Consider the following 24891-nt stretch of genomic DNA (forward strand, 5'->3'; position numbering starts at 1 on the left):
TCTTGTAAAATGTTTTCTTTTATAAATCATGTGAAAATCAATATGAAAACCAGATGATATAAAAGAATGATGTATGGTTAAATAAATAACCAAGTGAGAAATGAATTGCACAAAATGTGTCATTTGTAAAACAATGTTTTGTGAAAAATATGTCATTTGTATAAAATGTTTCATGTCTTTGTCTTTGTCGAAGTGGTTTAGATAACGCTACGATATGTAATATCATAAAAGCACTTATATATAGGAAGTACCAGCGGCGTATGCTTATATCATATTACACACGCCTCGTTATTTAAATCACTTACCAATAACCACCAAATATGTCTTGTTTAAACCAATGTCAAATGTCATGTGTAAACAATGTCCGATGTCAAGTTTAAACCATGTCTTGTATAATCAAATGTCAGATAACAACCAATGTCTTGTATGGTGAATAAAAAGTCTTTACTCAAACCATATGTATAATGTCATGTATAATCAAATGGCATGTGTAACCAAATGTCATGTACAAAACAATGTCTTTGAATAAATCAAAGTTTAAATCAAAGTTATGTTTTGCAAAACCAATGCTTTATTTGATATGAACTTTATGTGGTTGTGTTTATCACATACATTCAAGCTTTGAGACTGTCGGATAAACCCTTATCAATTCAATGGTTTATCAAAAATGTATTCGGATTCTGTTATTCCCTACTTCCAAACAAACCTAGGAAGTGAGGAACGAGATTTGTCAAGTCCTATGGTACCATTACATACTACCGAGCGGCGTGATCAATGTTAATGAATGTATTTTTGTCCCGTTAAACATACCAAATGTCATAACCAATGTAAGCATGTCATGTAAAAACCATGTACTAAGTATGCTAAGTAAACATACGAAGTAGAAATGTCCATGAAATCAATGTGCTAGCACGCTTAGTCAACCTACGTAGCAAAAATGCAATGTAAATCAATGTGCTCATATGCTGAGTAAACATATCCGCAAAAGTATCATTGAAATCAATGTGCTAGCATGCTTAGTCAACATACATAGCAAAACATAATTGAAATCATGTACTATATGTGTACTAGATGAACATAGCATGTATATGTCATGAAAAGCAATGAAAGCATGAAAGTAACATATAGGCACAAGTGTTTCATCCCAAAATATTTGCAAAAAGTAAAAGAGGGGACTATGTACTCACATAGTTACCTCAAAACATTTGGAAAGCGTAAAAAGATGGGGACTATGTACTCACCTAAGATTGCAAGTATCCTTGATCTAGTGAACTAACAAAGCTCGGGAAGTCAAGGAATCAAGTGGCACCTAGTATCGGATCACTATGTTAATATATCGGAACCTAAATCGGGAGATCAGATAGAGTGAGGTCTTGTAAACCAAATGAGTGTTGGAACTCATATGATATGGTTTAACAAAGCCTACATTCTGATTTGAAAGCAATCCTAAGTGCTTTTGGCCCGTTAAGGTAGTTTACGCTACTTTAACGTGTCAATTGCGGAAATGCGCGTTCGGATGGTCTAACTAGTCCTATGATAAGTCTTATATGCCTAAACATGTTTAATAATGTTGCACAATCAGTTTAAATGTCAAAATTTAGGTTACATATGCATAAATTGAATTTATGCGCAAAAAAGGCATTTTGGTCATTTTCCTAAGGCATATAAACTACCTATCATGTAACACCCGTCTCATTTAATTAAGATTTTTATATAAAAGAACGCATTTTTACAATAAATGCATTACTTGCACAAAACTTAGTTCCAATAACAAGCTTACTTAGTCATAGAATTTCAGTTAACTAACCAACTAGTTTAAAAACATTCAACATTTAGATAAGATTACAAAACGAACATTGTCTAAAACAAAATTAGATTAGCGCGGAAGCTTTAAAATATTGTGTTCGGTTCTTGAATTCTTGCTTGATCGCCATCCGGAGTGAGACCAACATCACCTAATGTCAAAACCACGTTAAATGTTAGTTTTGACGATGTTAAAATATGTATAAACAAGTTCTGGAATCATATGATTGAAAAGAAAATAAAATTTCAGCATTTTAGTTTGTCGCGCCCCGCGACAGATCACCCTTAAGTTTACGCGGGCCAAGAGTGAGCCCCGCGTGTCGCGACAGAATGAGTGGCTCCTCCACGTGCCGCGGGGGAGACCATTTTCCAGCGGGTGCAGGTTTAAAGCTGCATCTGTTTGCCCAGCTCTAATTTTTCACAATTCCAACTTCAAACTTGCATAACTTTCTATCTAAGTGTCCGTTTTAAGTGATTCTTTTTCCTACGCATCCGTAATTAAATTACCAACGCATCTATCATGATTATCATATCAAAAATTGAGTTTACGGACTGAAAGTATATAAACCCCTATTGTACTTGTTCGACCCGCATAGTTTTGCATCAAATTTATGTTACCCAAAACTGGGACTTTTAAGCATATATACCCATTCCATGGGCTTGTGATCATCGGCGTATCATTACCCATTTCATGGTTTTATGCCTCCGTGATCTACAATCGCTAAGTGACATTTAATCACTTCCGTAATGACTACTAGACAATTATTTGACCCGTTTGGCTCATTTATGGAATCCTCCATTATCAATTAATACCAAATGTTTTCTTAAGCAAGTATTGACTCGATTAACTAGGTAGTGATCATCATCACTTCTACTAATGCTACCATTTCTAATAAACACAACTTCAAGCAATATATTGTTCAAGTAACATAATGTAACGGAATCACGGTTACATACCTTCAAAGCGCTCCCTTCAAACGCGCGTCACCATCGGCTTGTCCGCTCGACGTTCCGGTTTCCTTTCCTATAGAGTTCAAACACGAATTGTTTAGAACTCTTTTCTTAACATTCCACGCATAATTCGCCAAAATATTCAAGTATGCATTTTAATTCAAATTTTCAACATTAGGCTTTCTTTTAGGCATTTCTACGAACACCTAAAAGGCATAATTTCATACAATTTACGATTAAGCTCATGACTAATTATTTAGTCAAGATTAAACTTCAATTAGGCATGCTCATATCAAATTTTCCATCAACAAACCTGAGTTTACTTCCTAAGGCTTAAAATTACACTAGAATGATATTCATATCCTAGTGTTTAACATGTTTCTACAAAACCCACTTAACACCTTCATTGGTGATTTTGAATTTCACAAGTAATGAGCAAAATTTCAACAAGTAATTGACTAGTGTTTATTCCTGGTCTTAGTTTCATTCCAAATCCATCCAAACAACAATCATGCAAGCTAAATTTCGAATTATAAGTACTTATCCAGAATTTTAGATGGAATCATTCGATGAAATTTCACATACCTTATGATCCCTTTACTAAGGAGATCACTAATCTTTGCTTGGATTTCGTTTTGGAACAGATTTAGGCCTTCAATTTTGATCAAATAGCATAAACTAGGGTTTGGAGAAGTCTTGGTCGCCCCCTCTGTGTTTGATCGACCAGGCACACACACAAGTGTGTGTTTGGTGTTTATTTTTTTGTTTTAATATAATTAGTTTCCATTTTGACACCTTTAACCCTCCAACTATCATTAAGTTTTTATTTTGGGTGTTTTTAATCCTCTAACTTGTTACTACAAGACTTTCCCCTAACTAGGTTATTTTCATTCCTAGTTAGTTTATTTATTTATTACAAACATTGTATTTATAAATAAAGCTTTATATTTTCGGGGTGTTACAAGTCCACCCCCTTTAAAAGGGTTTCGTCCTCAAAACCGAAATACGTACCGAATAATGTTGGGTAGAGACGTCGCATCTCCTCTTCGGATTCCCATGTTGTATCTGCCCCTTTTCTGTGCTTCCACTTGATCTTCACTTGATCAATTTTCTTGTTCCGCAAACCTTTAACCTTCCGATCTAGAATCTCAATTGGCTTTACCGCATAATTAAGGCTATTGTCCACCTCGATGTCATCGTAGTGGATATAAGCCGTTTCCTCAGCTAGACACTTCTGGAGTTGTGACACATGAAAAGTGCCATGGATTCCGCTCAATTCTTCCGGTAATTCAAGGCGATATGCTACCTTGCCAACCCGTTCAATGATTTTAAACGGTCCAATAAACCTCGGACTTAATTTCCCTCATTTCATGAACCGTATAACTCCCTTCCATGGGGACACTTTCAACATAACTCTGTCGCCCACCTGAAATTCGATCGGTTTTCGTCTTTTGTCGGTATAAGACTTCTGTCTGTCTTGAGCCGCTTTCAAATGAGCTCGAACCTTATCAATTTTCTCTTTAGTTGCTCGAACTACATCTTTATGGGCCAGTTCACGCAGACCCACCTCACCCCAACACACCGGGTTCTACATTTTCTACCATATAGCATCTCATACGGGGCCATGCCGATACCAGCATGATAACTGTTGTTATAAGAAAATTCTGCTAATGGTAAATACACATCCCAACTGCCCCCGAAATCAATAATACATGCCCTCAGCATGTCTTCTAGTGTCTGTATCGTTCTTTCACTCTGCCCATCCGTCTGAGGATGGTATGCAGTGCTGATAAAAAGCTTCGTTCCCATCTGTTCTTGGAAATCTCGCCAAAAGTTTGAAGTAAACCGGGTATCCCTGTCGGACACGATGGATACCAGTATTCCGTGGCGTGCCACTATCTCATTAGTATACACTTCCGACATCTTTTCTGACATATAAGTCTCATGTATGGGAATAAAGTGACTGCTTTTCGTCAGTCTATCAACAACCACCCATATAGCATCGAATCCTCGGTTCGTCCTTGGCAGTTTGGTCAACAGGAACATGTTAACATGTTACCATTTCCAAACTGGAATATCCAATGGCTGAAGCTTACCATAGGGTCTTTGGTGTTCCGCCTTGACTTGCAAACAGGTCAAACATTTTTCCACATACTTAGCCACATCCTTTTTCATTCCGGGCCACCAGTAATTTTGTTTCAAGTCGTTATACATCTTGGTCGCTCCCGGATGGATGGAGTAACGGCTTTTATGTGCTTCATCGAGTAGAAGCTTTTTATCTCCACACGAGTTAGGAATCCATATTCTGCCAAACGGGTTTTCATCCCATTATTATTATCCGTTAACTCTTCCAATTGGCAAACGATTCTTTCACTCTTCCAATTTTCTTCTTTTATCGCCTCGACTTGTGCTCCTAAGATTCGTTTAAGTAAACCCGAGGTCACAACAAGCTGCATCGACCGTACTCGTATTGGAACATAATCTGTTTTCCTGCTCAAGGCATCCGCCACGAAATTGGCTTTCCCGGGGTGGTAATGTATTTCGCAATCATAGTCTTTCACCGTTTCCAACCACCGCCTCTATTTCATATTCAACTCCTTTTGGTCGAAGAAGTATTTCAAACTTTTATGGTCAGTGAATATAGTGCACTTCACTCCATATAAATAATGTCTCCATAGTTTTAATGTAAATACCACCGCCGCCAATTCAAGATCGTGCGTGGGGTATTTCTTTTCGTGCATCTTCAGTTGTCTCGAGGCATAAGTTATCACTTTGCCTCGTTGCATCAAAACACATCGGAGCCCCGAATGTGACGCATCCGAGCAGACTACCATATCGTCGACTCCGTCCGGGAACGTTAATACCAGAGCGTGAGTTAACTTCTCCTTTAGCGTTTGGAACGCCTTTTCCTGTTCAACACCCCATATAAATCTTTCCTCCTTGCGAGTTAATTTAGTTAGCGACAAAGCAATCTTGGAGAAATCTTGAATGAATCTCCTATAGTATCTCGCAGCCCTAAGAAACTTCTAATTTCCGAAGGATTCTTCAGAGGCTCCATTGTGACACAGCTTCTATCTTTGATGGATCTACTAGAATTCCATCGGCACTAATGATGTGACCGAGAAATTGTACCTCTCGTAACCAGAAGGCACACTTCGAAAATTTTGCATACAGTCTTTCTCGTCTGAGCGTCTCTAACACCTCTTGTAAATGATGCGTGTGATCCGCCTCATTTTTCAAGTATACTAGAATATCATTGATAAACACGATTACCGACTTATCCAACATAGGCTTGCAAACCCGGTTCATGAGATCCATGAAAGACGCGGGTGCATTCGTCAATCCGAAAGACATCACGAGGAACTCATAGTGCCCGTACCGAGTACGAAAGGCCGTTTTCAGTACATCTTCTTCCTTGACCTTTAATTGATGGTATCCCAATCTAAGGTCGATTTTTGAGAACCAATTCGCACCTTGTAGTTGGTCGAATAAATCATCTATTCTCAGGAGCGGGTATCGATTCTTCATCGTGAGTTTGTTTAACTCCCGGTAATCGATACACATTCGCATGCTCCTGTCTTTCTTTTTCACGAACAATACCGGTGCGCCCTAAGGAGACACACTCGGCCTTATAAATCCCTTATCGAGCAAGTCTTGAATTTGCAAAACTAATTCTTGTAACTCCGATGGCGCGAGTCGGTACGGCGCCTTGGCTACGGGTTTTGCGCCCGGAATCAATTCGGTTCCGAACTCTACCTCCCGTTCGGGCGATATTCCGGGCAAGTCTTTCGGGAACATGTCTTCGTAATCACGTACCACCGGTACGTCTCCAATCTTCGGTAATTCTTTCCCTGGTTCATTCGCGTATATCATAAACGCTCTACATCCGTGCCTCATAAGCTTGTGAGCTTTTAACATCGAGCATATCATAGGATTGCATCCTTTCTCGCCATAGATAGTCACGTATTTTCTGCTCGGAGATGTTAACTTTATCTCTTTACGGAAACACACGACTTTTGCATGGTATCGGGATAACCAATCCATCCTAACAACCACTTGGAATTCTCCCATCGACATCGGGATTAGATCTATTGAGTATTCTTCGTCATCGATACTCAATTTACAGCCTTGACAAACATCACACACTATAAAACTCTTGTTGTCCCCTATTTCAACTTCTAAGGGCATAGATAATTTCGTCAATACAAATGAAGGATGTCGAATAAATCCATGTGAAATAAAGGATTTATTCGCACCCGTATCAAATAATACACGTGCAGGAATTGAGTTTATTGCGAATATACTTGAGACCACATCGGGTTCTGTCTTCGCTTCAGCCGCGGTTAGTTGGAAGGATCTGGCCTTCGTCTTTTGAGTTTCTGCTGGAGATTCTTTGTTATCTTTGTTTCCGATCAATTCTGGGCATTCAGATTTCTTATGACCCGGTTGATAACATTTGTAGCAAACAGAAACTTTTCCCGGGCACAGCGAAGCCGTGTGCCCCATCTTTCCACATATGGGACACGGTTTGTCTTTGAAACGGCATTAACCTTTATGCCCCTTTCTGCACACCTTAAAACTTGGCGATCCGCCCTTCACATCAGATTTTCTTGCCGACTCCGTTGTTCTCGCCTTCTTTGTCGGACTTGGATTCACATCCTGCGCCCTTCGTTCGCCCCTCTCTATTTGTTTCTTTAATTCAATCTCCCGCTCCCGGGCGGTGTTAATGATTTCCGTGAGGGTCTCGTACTTCGAGGGAGTCATGAACTCTCGATATTCAGCGCTCAGCATATTGTAATAGTAGTATATCTTCTGCTCTTCGGTAGTCACTAACTCATCATAGAATCTCAGCTTATCCATGAAAATACCCGTGATCTTATCAATTGATTCACCCTTTTGCCTTAACTGGATGAATTTCTCCTTGATTCTGTTGATGACCGCCTTGGGACTGTGGTGTTTAAGGAATGGTACCTTAAACTCGTCCCACGTCATAGCCTTTGCAGCTTCGGCTCCAATCTCCTTCTTCTTATTATCCCACCAATCCTTGGCTTGACCCCTTAACTGACCCGTTCCGTAAGCCACAAAATCGCTTACATCACAGTGGGTCCTTTCAAACACCCCTTCGACATCGCTTAGCCATCGTTGGCATATTATCGGGTCAACCTCCCCATTGTAGATTGGCGGTTTACAAGCCATAAACTCTTTGTATGAGCAACCTTTCCGTTCTACGGATTTTTCCTTCACAAGGTTGACATTATCTTCTAACCTTTTAACCCGTTCTTCAACTAACAAAAGCACCGTATTTTGAATTCTGTCTATAAAACCGGATAGACTATTCTCGATTGCCTTTCCTACCTCTTCGGCAATCACCTCTTTCATTTGTTCGGTGACTATCGCACCGCATCATTGTTACCTTTTTCCGTCATCTTGAAACTGAAATGTTTCTACCAATTGTTAAACATTTCATTTATAACATATACTTTATTCACTTCGATTTAGCCAAGTTCATCACTTGCTTTAGCCGTTCTCATTTAGTGCACTTTCCGGGTTTGAGTGTGTTAACACGCTCTTCCCGTACCCGTCAATTCACATTTCTTTTTCTAACATTTAATAAAATCTACTAAAGTAACTAATTTTTACCGGATGTTTGATCAAGCTTGAACCAAACACACTTTGTTAACAACCTTGAGCTCTGATTACCAACTTGTAACACCCGTCTCATTTAATTAAGATTTTTATATAAAAGAACACATTTTTACAATAAATGCATTACTTGCACAAAACTTAGTTACAATAACAAGCTTACTTAGTCATAGAATTTCAGTTAACTAACCAACTAGTTTAAAAACATTCAGCATTTAGATCAATGATTACAAAACGAACATTGTCTAAAACAAAATTAGATTAGCACGGAAGCTTCAAAATATTGTGTTTGGTTCTTGAATTCTTGCTTGATCATCATCTGGAGTGAGACCAACATCACCTAATGTCAAAACCACGTTAAATGTTAGTTTTGACGATGTTAAAATATGTATAAACAAGTTCTGGAATCATACAATTGAAAAGAAAATAAAATTTCAGCATTTTGGTCTGTCGCGCCCCGCGACAGATCACCCTTAAGTTTACGCGGGCCGCGAGTGAGCCCCGCGTGTCGCGACAGAATGAGTGGCTCCCTCCGTGTGCCGCGGGGGAGACCATGGTTTAAACCTGCATCTGTTTGCCCAGCTCTAATTTTTCACAATTTCAACTTCAAACTTGCATAACTTTCTATCTAAGTGTCCGTTTTAAGTGATTCTTTTTCCTACGTGTCGCAACCCTCGCCCCCTATCTGTCCGGGAACGGGCGGCCGCGAACAACAGCGTTGGTGGTATCGGTGTTTATTAAATTGGCAGCGGAAATTACATCAGGACCGTAGTTAGAAAATATTTTATCAGAGTAAAACACCACATTTTATATAAATAAATACATTGGGACAAAACCCAAGTTTTCATTACAAACTGATTTATAGGGATAAATCCCATTTTATTGAAATAAAACGCCTTCTTTATTTAGGTAACTTTTATAGCCACTTTTCCAAGCCTTCAGTGCTGTCCAGCTGGCTTCTAATCGGCTTTCACATTGTGTTACCTGAAACGCGTTTTAAAAACATTTTGTTAGTGGGAAATACTGGTGAGTGAATCCCAGTCCAATCAAGAAAGTTTTATTAATTTAAACAGTATTGAGAGCGATTACAAAGTTTACATCTACCCAATTACTCATTCAGTACTGTCAATCCTGACTGGTGGGTCATATTACACATTGGCTAACTCTTTGTCCAATGGTAACGTGTCTCACATTTTGTATACAAAACCCCAACACACCGACAATAATCGTAGAATTACAAAGACTCAATCACTGCTAAATTGCATTGTAAAATGATTAAGGTTTTGTAAAGACTGTTTACAAAAAGGAGATTACTCACATTGTTGTTTTAGGTTTTCTGTAAGGATTTCTGAGAATTATCTATAATTTATACAAATGCACACGTGTTAGTATAATAACCCATTTTAACATTAGTAATACCCTCCCCGAGACTGTTGGTGCAATTATCTGTCGACTTCGTCTTGTATCGAGTCTAGTTCTAGAATTGTTAGATCAGGGCACGTTGTACGAGAAAATAGGAGGTTTTAGTGTGTAATTGAGCTGATTACGCTTGAACTGCCACACATCTCTTTCAAGCGAAATCAACACCTCTATAAATAGCTTTCAAGCGTAATCATTGGTGACGATTCTGATTTTCCGGTACCGAGGTGCTGCCGAAGTGCCGTCTGTTTGTAAACTGAAGTTTATCAATATACAAGGCAAATTTAAGTGAAACAAGCTGTTTTCAAGTCCGTTTCTTAGTTTCCGCCTCTGAAACGGATAAGAGCTCTTCTGTTTGACTCGTTTGGGTCTTGAACCGATCCTACAATTGGTATCAGAGCTCAGGAAGAAAAGTTCATGCCAAAAACAACCATTTTTCTGACTTCTACACCTTCTTTCTTCAATAGAACAAGATTTAATGGTCAAAATCGGCTAAAATTCTCACAGATTGTGTAAAACTGCTTGTTGACAAACCTTTGAAAGTTACAGAGCAAAATTCGATCTAAAATGACAAAAAATGGACCTTAGACTAGATTCCGCTTGAACGAACAATTGAGATTCCGCTCGAGTTTGCTTATTCCGCTTGAAGATTTACAAGCGAAAACTGGTATTTCGCTCGAAAGTACACTGATTTCGCTTCAAGTTGAGAATTCCGTTTGTGATTCCGCTCGAGATAAGAGATTCCGCTTCAAAATTTTGGTGATTTCGCTCCAAATTGCTAAATTGAGTATTTCGCTTGAAACTGTTTGCTAGATATTCCGCTTGAAGTTGTTTGTTAGTTATTTCGCTTGAAATTGCAAGCTTATTCCACTTGAACTTGTATAGGGTATCTCGCTTGAAAGTGAACTTGTTATTCCGCTTGAAACTGTTTATTATTGAAAAACGTGTAACCGAATCATGGCTGAAGAATTCTACAATGCATTCGTAACACCGGTTGCTCCAGTTACTGCTGCTGAAACTGTGTATAATGAGAATGAGTCAGGAACTTATCAGAAACCGCCAAAACTCATGTATATTGAAGATTTTCAAGGTTGGAAAAATCGATTCGAGAACTGGGTGCAAGCTTACAAATTTGATGCATGGTGTTCATTGTTGAAAGAATACGAAAGACCAAAGAATGAACGTGGAATTGAAAAAGCTATTGTTGACTATTCAGAGAGTGACAAGTTAAAATTTACAAGTGAAAAAATGATGATCAGTATTCTTCAACAAGCGATAAAAGAAGATATCTTTGTTTTACTTCAACATAATGGTACAGCTAGATCAATTTGGGAGGCACTGATTCAGAAATTCAGAGGAAGTGCAGATATGATCAAAAACAAAAAGGCTTTATTGAAGAAATCGTTTGATATGTTTTCAGCTTTTGATCATGAAACAACAAAGCAGACCATTGATAGGTATTGTCATCTGGTATTGGAAATGGGAAGATTGGACATTAAAAAAGAGGATGATGAGTGGATCGATAAACTAGCTGAGGCCTTACCACAGCATAAGTGGGGAACTTATTTGATGATTGTGAAACTCATGAGGAAGTCCGAAAGTATGAATTTGGCACAGTTCATTCAGAAAATTGAAGAGCAGGAATTGGATATTCAGAAAACGGCGATCATGACAAATCCAAATGCTAAACAGGATGTCAGTTTGTATTACCGAGGGAACAAGTTTGAGGCTACCCCCAGTTCCAGTCAAAAAAATCCAAACTGGTTTTAGTGCTGATGGATCATCTAGTCCTAATGTTAGCACTACAACTCATAGTGGTGGATATTCTTCATCATTTTCAAGCTTTGATCCAAACAGCACAACATCAAGTCCTCAACAGCAGAATTCTACAAATCTTCAATGCAATGTGACTTTGAACATTCAGAATGGTCAAAATCTGTCTCCTGAAATGGCTAATCAACACATGGCATCTCTTGTCGCCATGTTAGAGTCGTATGAAAGTCTAGTTGCAGGAAGAATTGGTAATCCGATGCTTACGAAAGAAGATTATGATCAGGTTGATGCAGAAGAACTTGAATTGATGGATGTGAAATGGTGCATGGCCAGTGCTGTTAGAAGAGCTGAAAAATTCCAGAAATCACAGGCAGAGATGAGTTTCGGGGACTGGCTACTTCTCCATTAGGTTTTGACAAGTCTAAAGTTACCTATTTCCGTTGTAAAGGAAAAGGACACTTTAAACGAGAGTGTAAAAATCAAGAAGCAACTTGGAATCAAGATAAGAACAATTATTACCAGAAATCAATTTTCATCAGATTGAGCAACAACCATCATCATCTCGTGCCATTGATGATGGAAAGAAGAAAGCTTTGATTATTCATCAAGATGATGAAAAGGTTGCCGAGGGATTTAGTTGGGACAAATACATACCTGGAACAGCTCTTGTTGCTAGAATTCTGGGTGAAAATGAGGCTAGTCAGAAAAGAATCCCAATTTTTCCAGATCTAGGAAGTGATATTGATACTGATGATGAGGAAGAATATCTTAACAAATGTAGAAAAAACATTGATCCTGATAGTTTTAATTTTTTCTATGTAGATAAAGTTGAGATGCTGAATCAAAAGAAGATTGACAGATTGAAGAGAGAGCTAGAAGCAGCAAAGTTACTTGATGATGAAAAGGCAAAGACAGAAGCTGGAGAAACAAAAGATGAAGCAGTGACTGAGAATGCAATAGAAAAAGTTGTTGAAGTGGAGAAAGTGGTAGAGAAAATAGTTGAAGTTGAAAAAGTTGTCGAAGTGGAGAAGATTGTCGAAATAGAAAAAAATGTTGAAATCGAGAAACTTGTTGAAGTTGAAAAGACTGTCGAAGTTGAGAAGATAGTTGAAAAAGTGGTTGAAGTTGAAAAACCATGTTTGAAATATTCAGAATTTTGCAAAGCTTGTGAGGAGAAAGAAAATAAGATTGCTGAGTTGGAGAAGATCAAAGAAGATTTATTGTCTGATGTGAAGTATGTGAAAGAGTCATACGATGTGCTGAACAGAACAGTTGATAGTCTGAAAAAGACAAATTCAGAAATTGAAAAGGCAAATGAAAAAATGAGCGCAATATTAATGACTAAGCAGAGCGTCATCAATGAGTATATTGAAGACTGTGCTAAGTTGAAACAGGAGTTGGAACGTGAGAAGATTGAGAGTGAAAGGATTAAACGATTACAGTTGAGTTATACTACTTGTGATTATTTGATTGATCGTGTTTATCCTACTGTTGCAGGTCTTGAGGCTTTCAAGAAGGAAAAGACTGAAGATACTGATACTGGTAAGAAACCAAGTGTCAAGTATAACAGATGTCCGCCCCCAATCTTTGAGAGTTATTCTCCCAGAAATCCAAATGAGGAACGTGTTAATAAGGCTCTCAACATCAAGTTAAAGTCTGAAGTCATTGATGAATTACTAGACAATATTGATGTTACATTCACAGCGTCTGACACTGATCATGAGTCTGAGTTGGTAAAGAAAGTTGTTGATCAGGTGTTGGATATGGATGAAGGGTTAAAGTCAGAGTCTAAGTCAGAAAGTTCGAGTTCGTCTGAGAAGAGTCCGAGTTCGTCGGTCAAGAGGGTTTACAATAAGGAATTTTTACTATCAAAATCTAATTTGGATGACGGATCAATCAAAGTAGCATATACGTTGAATGATTCAGACAAATTATATTCTGATGAGGAATTTCCAATAAGAAGTGTTAAAACTGAAATGATTAAACAGGTTTGCAAATTAACTGAAATCAATATTTCTGAAATAAAAGATTCAAATCTTAGTGGAAAACCTAACAAGTACACTCCTTCAAGAACTCAACAAAGAGTTAACAGGAAGATGGGTTATGGTTTTCAGAAGAAACAGAACCATAACAGTAATTTCAAAAAGAAAGGTCTAGGTTTTTAGTACTTCGGAAAATTATAAAAATGAGAAAAATTACAAACCAAAAACAAAATTTGTTGCAGGTGGAAGTTCAGAGGATGAACAGAAGAAACCTTTCTGGAAACAATCAAACCAGGAGTTTCTTACAGAAGTGAAGAAGAATGTGAGAATGTTTGCCAAAAGAGTTGATAGAAGAACTTGCTTCAAATGCCAAGAAGTTGGACATATTGCTTGGAATTGTCCCAAGTCCAACTACAAAGAAAATGGAGTTTCTTCTAACTTTGTTTCGAGAAGAAAGTTTGTTGATAAGACAAAACTATCTTTGAAAAATGATAAAATGATTGATAATTCTAGTTCTGAAAAGGGTGAAAGTTCAAAACGTTTTTATAAAAGAAAAGGTGATATGAACAAGCAAAAATGGGTTGTTAAAAGTTCTAAGAGTAGTTCTGACAATGAATCTGATTCCATAAAATCAGAGGAGTCATTTGTTGAGAAAAAGATTGTGGATTCCATTCCAGAGATGAATGATGAAAATTTTCCTCCGTTATCAAAGGAAAATCTGAAGTCGAAAGTTGGATAGGTTGAGATCTCAAATCAATTCTTCATTGGTAAAAGAGAATTTGATGTTGAGAAGGCTTTCAACGGGAAAGTCAAACATATTTTTGGTAAGATGGTTGATAGGAAGGTAAAGGGTGCTAAAGAGTTTTACAAATCAAAATGTTGGTGGGATAGATGTGTACCAAAATCACCCAAGGCTGGTCAGGCTTGGGTGGATATAATGTTTGAGTAAAAACCTAACTTGCCGGAGCTCCCAAGTGGGTAATCGTGGAGCATGAATCGGCATCATTCTTTGTATATGTTTGGTTGGTAATCTTACAAGTGGTAAAGAGGTTTGTTCTGACAAAGTGATTAATCAAGGTTATTAATTTGAACTTGATGTAATCTCCTTACAAGTGGTTGAAAACAATGTGATGAAATGATCCCCGTTTTCTACAAGTGATAAAATCAACAAAACTAATTTTCCGAAAAAACCATTTGATTAAAACAAACTTAAGTGTTTTGAAATCTAATGGGAAAATAGTTTGTTGTAAGGGGGAGTTCTGATTGTTTATGCAAAGTGGATGGTGATCTGAAGTGATTTGATGTGAGTTGTCAGATTGTTTATACAGTTTGTTTTCTATTTTCTTTAATGAGTTTGAATTTTAGGGGGAGTAAAAATTTTAATCAGAAAATCCAAAAACATTAAAAATTTGATAAATAGAAAAAACATGATAAAAACAAAAATGAGTTTTTGTTGTATAAAAGAGGAAATGATAGTACATCAGTGGACTATCACAACACGCTAAAGAATTGGAAAGTCAAAAATGTGATTAACGGTCTCACTGATGATATGCCAGTAGGTTTTTGCACATTTAGTAGATTGTAACAAGATATAAATCTAAATTCAAACTTTCTTAATTGTGGGTAACATCTCTCGGGTATATGGGTAACCCCCGAAATCTTGTTTGAAGGACCCCTCTTTCTGAGATACTAGGTCTTTATGCTTAGTGATATCTGGGGTATTATCCCGGGACTTCAGCTGAATGGAAATTCTGACCTAGTCCCCGTATAATACTTTCCACAAATGCTTGAAATATAGCCTACCCTCAGCATAAAAAATGATAAAACATTGCAAAATGCAAATCATGTGCTGTTGTAAAAAAGATCCTCTAAAGGGGGACCCACCAAAAGTCGAGCCGTCATCTCTTTGCTGAACGAAAGTTCTAACCTGAGCTCTCACGGTTTCGCATTTAACCCCTTACAGATATCATCTAGGTATACTCACCTGTAAGACTGAATATTGGGATCTGGATACGGGAGTATATTCTGAGGTGGGACACGCGAATAAGTTTAAGTCTCTAAAACATTAATCTCGTATCTCGAAACAGTTGAACTTTGTGTGAAAATTTAAGTGGATCAGTATACTAACAAGCTAAGTGAATCATTTAGAAATTAAATTGAAATGAAGCTTAACGGTGTTGGTGATTTGTCTCACAAACTGATATGATCCTCTTACACAAACTCACAAAAATATTGTGTGTAAATATTTCTTTTCTGCATTTTATTTCTGTTGTCTAAAAAAAAATCCAAAAAGATTTTCAGTGTGTTTTAGCATAAATTTTTGAAAAATTCAAAAAGATTTTAGACAACTGATATTGAAGAGCTGATTTTCAAAATTCTGAGTACTGAACATGACAAACAAGTTTGGGAGTGTGTTTTTTGAAAAAAAAATGATATTCATTTCATCAGTGACTTACATGATAAATCATTCCGTTTGATTCTTGAAAATGATGTGTTAAATCTGTGTCTTATAGAGGTTAGCAGGATTTCTAAATTTGCTATATCTTATTTTTATGAAACTTATGTTTTGGGTAGAGGAATTGCAGGAGAGGCTGGTTGCGTTGCTTGAACCTGAAAATAGCTAGACTACGATCCCAGCACAAGTTGAGGGGGAGTCTGAATGACAAAGAGCTAGTTTCTGATCCTGAAATTGCTGATGATTGATGATCTTAAGGATTCAAGAGATCTGATCAAGAGAACTAGAGTGTGATAAGAACCAGATCGAGTTTCTGAAAGCCCAAAGACTGATAAAGACTGAAGACTTTGAAGACTCGACACTTAAGACTCGTCAACATCTAAGGGGGAGTCTGTTGGTGCAATCATCTATCGACTTCGTCTTGTATCGAGTCTAGTTCTAGAATTGTTAGATCAGGGCATGTTGTATGAGAAAATAGGAGGTTTTAGTGTGTAATTGAGCTGATTCCGCTTGAAATGAGTGATTCCGCTTGTAACAGACTTGTGACACTTTCAAGCGAAATCACAACATAGTGATTTCGCTTGAACTGCCACACATCTCTTTCAAGCGAAATCAACACCTCTATAAATAGCTTTCAAGCGTAATCATTGGTGACGATTCTGATTTTCCGGTACCGAGGTGCTGCTGAAGTGCCGTCTGATTGTAAACTGAAGTTTATCAATATACAAGGCAAATTTAAGTGAAACAAGCTGTTTTTCAAGTCCGTTTCTAAGTTTCCGCCTCTGAAACGGATAAGAGCTCTTCTGTTTGACTCGTTTGGGTCTCGAACCGATCCTACAGAGACGACATTCCAACGACTACGTCGGGCAGAACCACGACAGCCGTTACGGAACCCTAGATCAATCGGGCAGAGTATCTAATACGTATCCAGGGGTTATAATATTTACAACGGAGCAGAACTTCGTTATTTAGGTGGTATTATACCCGAGTATAGCTTCTACTATTAAGAAATTCGTGAGAGAGAAAGAGATTTGAGCGACGTAAACTGAAGGCCCAAGCTCCAGCTTTATAGGGGCTGAAATCGGGTTCCTCGCGGCCCGCGTAGACCTGAAGGGTCTGCTTACGCGGCCCGGGACATAGGTGGCTAGCGCGTAGGCTTTATCGATCACCACCATAGACTTGTCGGGTGTTGTGCCACGTGGCAGCACCGGGCTGCACCACATTTTCGATCTCTCATGGCCCGCGTAGGCAGTAGCCAAAGGCTACGCGCCGCGCGACAGCCTAATTAATTTGATTTTTAATTATTTTTAATAATATTAAAGGTATTCGGGGTCCGTTTTCGCGTACGGGTTATATTCTTAGACATATTGGGACATTTTAAAATATTTTTAGGGTGTCGAAAATACTTTGAGGGTGTCGGTTTATTTTAGGGTTGTTATATCCTCCTCACCTTGTTTTAGAGCTCATCCTCGAGGTCTACTGGAACAAGTGTGGATATTTCCTTTGCATTTCTGATTCAAGTTCCCATGTGTATTCTAGTCCTCTTTTGGAGTCCTATTTCCCTTTGACTTGAACTAATCTCTTGTGCTTGAGGTTCTTGACTTTCCTGTCTTCAATTTGTAGAGGCCTTTCTACAAACTTTAACTGTTCATTTACCTCTATATCCTTAAGAGGCACCATCAGCGATTCATCAACTAAGCATTTCTTGAGATTAGATAGTCATGTATTCTTGCCATTTCCTCTGGCAGTTGTAGCTGATAGGCTACAGGTCCTATTCTTCGAATAAACTTAAAGGTCCAACATATCTGGGACTTAGCTTTCCCCTCTTGATGAATCTGAATACTCCTTTCCAAGGAGAGACTTTTAATAATACTTTATCACCTACCTGAAATTCTAACGGCTTGCGTCTGTTATCAGCGTAGCTCTTTTGTCAATCACGTGCTGCTTTCAGTTGTTCCTTGAGTTGAATGATCTTGTCAGTTGTCTCCTGTTTTATCTCAGGTCCAGATAGTTGCTTTTCCCCAATTTCTGCCCAACAGACTGGGGTTTGACACTTTCGTCCATAAAGTGCTTCGAATGGTGCAGCATTGATACTTGTGTGATAACTGTTATTATAAGAAAATTCTATTAATGGTAAGTGATCGTCCCAATTACCTCCGAAATCAATTACACAAGCTCTAAGCATGTCCTCCATTGTCTGAATTGTTCTTTCACTTTGTCCGTTCGTTTGAGGATGATAAGCTGTGCTTAGATTCAACTTGGTTCCCATGGCTTTTTGGAAACTTGCCCAAAAATGAGAGGTAAAACGGCTATCCCCTTTTTGGCTTTTAATGATACTTTCAACTTAAAGCATCAGCCACTACATTTGCCTCTCCTGCATGATACTGGATATTACAATCATAATCACTTAATATCTCCATCCAGCGTCTCTGTCCCATATTCAGCTCTTTTTGCCCGAAAACATACCTTAAACTCTTATGATCTGTAAAAATGGTAAACTTACTGCCATAAAGGTAATGTCTCCAAATCTTAAGGGCAAAAATTATGGCTTCTAATTCCAAATCATGGGTTGAATAATTCTCTTCGTGATTCTTAAGTTGTCTAGATGCATAAGCTATAACCTTTTGACGTTGCATCAATACACATCCATAACCTATCGTAGAAGCGTCACAATAGACTACAAAATCTTCAGTTCCATCTGGTAACGCTAGTATGGGTGCATGGGTTAATCTTTGTTTAACAATTCTAAAGGCTTCTTCTTGTTTCGGTCCCCATTCAAACTTAACAGATTTACATGTTAGCTTAGTTAAGGGAATGGCTATTCTAGAAAAATCTCGAATAAATCTCCTATAATAACCACTAATCCTAAGAAACTTCTAACCTCGGTTGGTGACTCAGGGGTTTTCCATTTGGTAATCGCCTCGATCTTTGCGGGATCCACATGGATTCCTTCATGGTCGACTAAGTGTCCAAGAAACTGTACATGTTCTAACCAAAACTCGCACTTCGAAAACTTAGCATAAAGCTTTTCCTTCCTTAATAGACTTAGAAGTGCGTGCAAATGCTTTGCATGTTCCTCTTTACTTTTAGAGTAAATGAGAATATCATCAATAAAAACAATTATGAATTTATCCAAATATGGCTTACATATTCGGTTTATCATGTCCATAAATGCTGCTGGGGCGTTGGTTAAACCAAATGGCATGACAATAAATTCATAATGGCCATACCTTGTTCTTAATGCGGTCTTAGGAATGTCCTCTTCCTGTACCTTTAATTGATGATATCCTGACCTTAAATCGATTTTTGAGAAAAATCGAGCTCCTTGCAGTTGATCAAACAAATCGTCGATTCTCGGTAATGGATACCGATTCTTAATCGTGACCTTGTTCAATTCACGGTAGTCAATGCACATACGCATTGATCCGTCTTTCTTTTTAACGAATAAAATTGGTGCTCTCCATGGCGATGAGCTTGGCTGTATGAATCCTTTTTCCAATAATTCGTCTAACTGTTTCTTCAGTTCTTGCATTTCTGCGGGTGCCAAAAGGTAAGGTGCTTTGGCAATCGGTGTTGTCCCTGGTAGCAGATGGATTCTAAATTCAACTTCTCTCCGGCGGTAGTCCTGGCAATTCTTCCGGGAATACATCTGAAAACTGAGATACTACTGGAATATCTTTTAATTCTTTTCCTTTAGTGTTAGTGATTATGGAAATCAAATACACTAAAGATCCTTTTCGTATATAACTTGCTGTTTTCATCATAGATATGAATTTTGTGGATCTAGATGGCTTATCTCCTGTAATTGTGATCTTTTCACCTTTTGGTGAATTTACTTGGATTGACTTTTGATCACATAAAATACTGGCTTTATTGGCTATTAACCAATCCATTCCTAATACAACATCAAATCCTGCCAGATTCATTGGGTAAAGGTTTGCCATAAATTTTTGATTTAAAAATTCTATTCTTGCTCCCTGCAAGATTTTAGAAATTCTAATGGTTTCTCCATTCGCTGTCTCGACTAGACATTCTTGTAGGAGTTTAGTTAATGATTGATTTAGAAGTTTGCAAAACGAAGTGTTAATAAAACTTTGGTTTGCACCAGAGTCAAATAATACTTTAGCAAAAATATCATTAACTAAAAACGTACCGGCTATCACGTCTGGAATCATTTTGGCTTCATCTGCAGTCAGAACAAATGCTCTAGCATTTTTAGTGTTCTTGGTGTTCGTAGCTGGAGCTAATTTCGGACAGTTTGGCTTGATACGACCTTGTTCTCCGCAGTTGTAGCATATTCTATTGTTAGCTTTCTTTCTGCAGTCTTCTTCCTTATGCCCGGATATTTTGCAAAAATTGCACTATATGGAGCATCTTCCAGAATGCTTCCTTTTGCAATACTTGCAATAAGGTGCAGAGGTAGAACCTATATTTTTCCCACGATTGGTATTTCCAGAACGGAATTCCTGGGTAAGCCTCTGAGCTAGGTTCCTCCTTTGGTCTTCTTCTTGTGTACGCACTAACTCATCTATCAAGGTATTTGCTAGTTCTACAGCTACTTCTATAGTTTGAGGTCTAGCTGCCTTGACTACATGCCTAATTTCCCCAATTAATCCACAGATATAACGGGAGATTAATATTGGTTCAAGTGATGCAAGGGTTGGTACTATTCTAGCATATTCAAAGAATGTGGTAGTATAACCCTTACTATCTACTCCGGTCATCCTAAGGTTCAGAAATTTATTCGCTATCTGTTCCTTTTCATTGGGAGGGCAGAATTTTCTTTCTACCATGTTATTAAATTCCTCCCATTCCATGTTGTAAATCCTGTCACTTCCTCTAGACTGGAGAATAGTGTTCCACCATTCTAAGGCTGAGTTCTTAAATAGATTGGAAGCAAACATTATTTTATCCTCTTCAGCACATTTACTTATTTTTAAAACAGCCTCGGTCTTTTCTATCCAACGTAGAGTTACAATGGGTCCTTCATTGCCCGAGAATTCTATTGGTTTGCAGGACCAGAATTCTTTGTAAGAACAACCATAAGGCATGGTTCTTCTTCTTTTGGGAATGGGCGCTTGAAGTAAAGGTCCATTGTTCACGCTGTGTTCAGGTTCAGTTGGTCGCTTACTGCTATGTTTACTTTTATTATCAGCTTCCTTAACAGTTTGAATAATAAATGGCATTGCATCTATTATTCCTTATGCCACAATGTGTTGGATGACACTATTATCCACTTGGTTTCCATTGTTATTGTTGTTTAGATTCTCATTAATCGGGTTATTGTCATTCTGAATATTATCATTCTGGTTTTCCTGGTTCACTTCGTTGTCCATCTGAATTTTAAACATTTACCACATATTAATATCACAAAATAATATTTAATACAACCAAACACACAACACGCATGTTGATAAAAAACGTCGAGCATTGTGACTTACTCTTTATATATATAGTATGCATCTAGTACAAACCAATACTGGAAATTAAAATTACAATACCAACTGAAATAAAAATTACACTAATAGTAGTAGGCATCCGTAGTTTTTTTTTCATACACACATATTTTATTATATTATATTATTATTATTATTATTTCTACCATTTCCACCATCATTTTCACGGATATGGATTCATCCAGAAATCCATATTGCGCTCGTCGTACTTCCAGACGAGTCGCTCTCCCACCTGTCTCATTCTTTCACTATTCTCTAAAATTTCCTCACTAAATGTCCTAAGTTCTTGTACGTTTTCTGCACTCATTAGGGGTGCAGGTTCTAGGACTGGGTTCGGAATCTAGGGTGCGGGTTCCTGGTATGGGGGTGTAGGTGCCTGGTATGGGTAAGGATTCTCTAAAATCTCCTTAATGTATACATCGTTTTCGTAATAGGGATCTAGAGGGTCCAAACCTGGGTAGGCTCCTAGATTTTGCATGGGCATGTCTTCTTGAATCGGGTAACGTTGCACATAGTCCCTACTGTCGTCCCACCACGGGTTGTAATTTGGGTCTAAGGGTTAGGTGCTGGTACCCTAGGTATCTCCTCCAGGTTAAAATCATTCATTTCTACTTGATTTTCAGGGTTTTCTATTTCCATTGGTTGGTCGGGAATTGGTGGTTGTGGTTGGGGTGCTATCATTTGCTCCAGGTTGGGTCAGCTGCAGTAGTTGCTAAGATATGGAAATTAGCTAAACCCCTATTAATCATGTCCTGGGCATGGGCATCGGTTTCTCTTTTGGCTGCTGCTAGTACTCTCTGTTCTTGTAGCTTTTTCATGCGTTTCCTACGCTCATGTGCTCCCCTACTGAACCATCCTCTCTCTTTCTGACAGAATGACTCTTCAGACTGAGCCTTAAACACGAATATTCCTTCTTCAGTATCAGCGGAGTACCCTGAGAGGGCAGGCTGTGAAGAGGCACCTTCGCTTCTAGGCGAACCAGACAACTGACGATACGCGTCGGATGGTCCTTGGTCGCTCATACTGTAAACTAACAAATAGTCAAATAACACATAACAATAAAATACAATTATGCACGTATTTCCATAATTTATTTCCTAACACTTTGAATAATATTTTGGTGTCAACAGAACACTTTTGTGGCTGAATCAGTGGCTTAGCTCTGATACCACCTTCTGTCGCAACCCCCGCCCCCTATCTGTCCGGGAACGGGCGGCCGCGAACAACAGCCTTGCTGGTATCGGTGTTTATTAAATTGGCAGCGGAAATTACATCCGGACCGTAGTTAGGAAATATTTTATCAGAGTAAAACACCACATTTTATATAAATAAATACATTGGGATAAAACCCAAGTTTTCATTACAAACAGATTTATAGGGATAAATCCCATTTTATTGAAATAAAACGTCTTCTTTATTTAGGTAACTTTTATAGCCATTTTTCCAAGCCTTCAGTGCTGTCCAGCTGGCTTCTAATTGGCTTTCATATTGTGTTACCTGAAACGCGTTTTAAAAACATTTTGTTAGTGGGAAATTCTGGTGTGTGAATCCCAGTTCAATCAAGAAAGTTTTATTAATTTAAACAGTATTGAGAGCCGATTACAATGTTTACATCTACCCAATTACTCATTCAGTACTGTCAATCCTGACTGGTGGGTCATATTACACATTGGCTAACTCTTTGTCCAATGGTAACGTGTCTCACATTTTGTATACAAAACCCCCAACATACCGGCAGTAATCGTAGAATTACAAAGACTCAATCACTGCTAAGGAGATTACTCATTGCTGTTTTAGGTTTTGTAAAGACTGTTTACAAAAAGGAGATTACTCACATTGCTGTTTTAGGTTTTCTGTAAGGATTTCTTGAGAATTATCTATAATTTATACAAATGCGCACGTGTTAGTATAATAACCCATTTTAACATTAGTAATACCCTCCCCGAGACGGCATTCCAATGACTACGTCGGGCAGAACCACGACAGTCGTTACGGAACCCAAGATCAATCGGGCAGAGTATCTAATACGTATCCAGGGGTTATAATACTTACAACGGAGCAGAACTTCGTTATTTAGGGGGTATTATACCCGAGTATAGCTTCTACTATTAAGAAATTCGTGAGAGAGAAAGGGATTTGAGCGACGTAAACTGAAGGCCCGAGCTCCAGCTTTATAGGGGCTGAAATCGGGTTCCTCGCGGCCCGCGTAGACCTGAAGGGTCTGCTTACGCGACCCACGACATAGGTGGCTAGGGCGTAGGCTTGATCGATCACCACCATAGACTTGCCGGGTGTTGTGCCACGTGGCAGCACCGGGCTGCGCGACATTTTCGATCTCTCGCGGCCCGCGTAGGCAGTAGCCAAAGGCTACGTGCCCCGCGACAGCCTAATCAATTTGATTTTTAATTATTTTCAATAATATTAAAGGTATTCGGGGTCTGTTTTCGCGTACAGGTTATATTCTAAGACATATTTGGACATTTTAAAATATATTTAGGGTATCGAAAATATTTCGAGGGTGTTGGTTTATTTAAGGGTTGTTATACTACGCGTCCGTAATTAAATTACCAATGCATCTATCATGATTATCATATCAAAAATAGAGTTTACGGACTGAATGTCTATAAACCCCTATTGTACTTGTTCGACCCGCTTAGTTTTGCATCAAATTTATGTTACTCAAAATTGGGAATTTTAAGCATATATACCCATTCCATGGGCTTGTGATCATCGGCGTATAATTACCCATTTCATGGTTTTACGCCTCCGTGATCTACAATCGCTAAGTGACATTTAATCACTTCCGTAATGACTACGAGACAATTATTTCACCCGCTTGGCTCATTTATGGAATCTTCCATTATCAATGACTACCAAACGTTTTCTTCAACCAGTATTGACTCGATTAACTAGGTAGTGATCATCATCACTTCTACTAATGCTACCATTTCTAATAAACACAATTTCAAGCAATATATTGTTCAAGTAACATAATGTAACGGAATCATGGTTACATACCTTTAAAGCGCTCCCTTCAAACGCGCGTCACAACCGACTTGTCCGCTCGACGTTCCGGTTTCCTTTCCTATAGAGTTCAAACACGAATTGTTTAGAACTCTTTTCTTAACATTCCACGCATAATTCGCCAAAACATTCAAGTATGCGTTTTAATTCAAATTTTCAACATTAGGCTTTCTTTTAGGCATTTCTACGAACACCTAAAGGGCATAATTTCATACAATTTACGATTAAGCTCATGACTAATTATTTAGTCAAGATTAAACTTTAATTAGGCATGCTCATATCAAATTTTCCATCAACAAACCTGAATTTACTTCCTAAGGCTTAAAATTACACTAGAATGATATTCACATCCTAGTGTTTAACATGTTTCTACAAAACCCACTTA

General features: G+C 38.2%; 1 protein-coding gene across 1 annotated transcript; it reads right to left on the bottom strand.

Moving 5' to 3' along the window:
- Positions 1–7299: 7299 nt before the first annotated feature.
- On the bottom strand, positions 7300–8133 carry LOC110933665. The gene has a single exon (XM_022176875.1). The coding sequence runs from the start codon at positions 8131–8133 to the stop codon at positions 7300–7302; it is 834 nt and encodes a 277-aa protein (XP_022032567.1).
- Between the last annotated feature and the right edge of the window lie 16758 nt (positions 8134–24891).

Source organism: Helianthus annuus, chromosome 4, assembly GCF_002127325.2.
Source record: "Helianthus annuus cultivar XRQ/B chromosome 4, HanXRQr2.0-SUNRISE, whole genome shotgun sequence".
Taxonomy (NCBI): domain Eukaryota; kingdom Viridiplantae; phylum Streptophyta; class Magnoliopsida; order Asterales; family Asteraceae; genus Helianthus; species Helianthus annuus.

Bases quoted from the DNA above. Each gene is read 5' to 3' on its own strand.
- LOC110933665 (XM_022176875.1), bottom strand. From the start codon at position 8,133: ATGAAAGAGGTGATTGCCGAAGAGGTAGGAAAGGCAATCGAGAATAGT.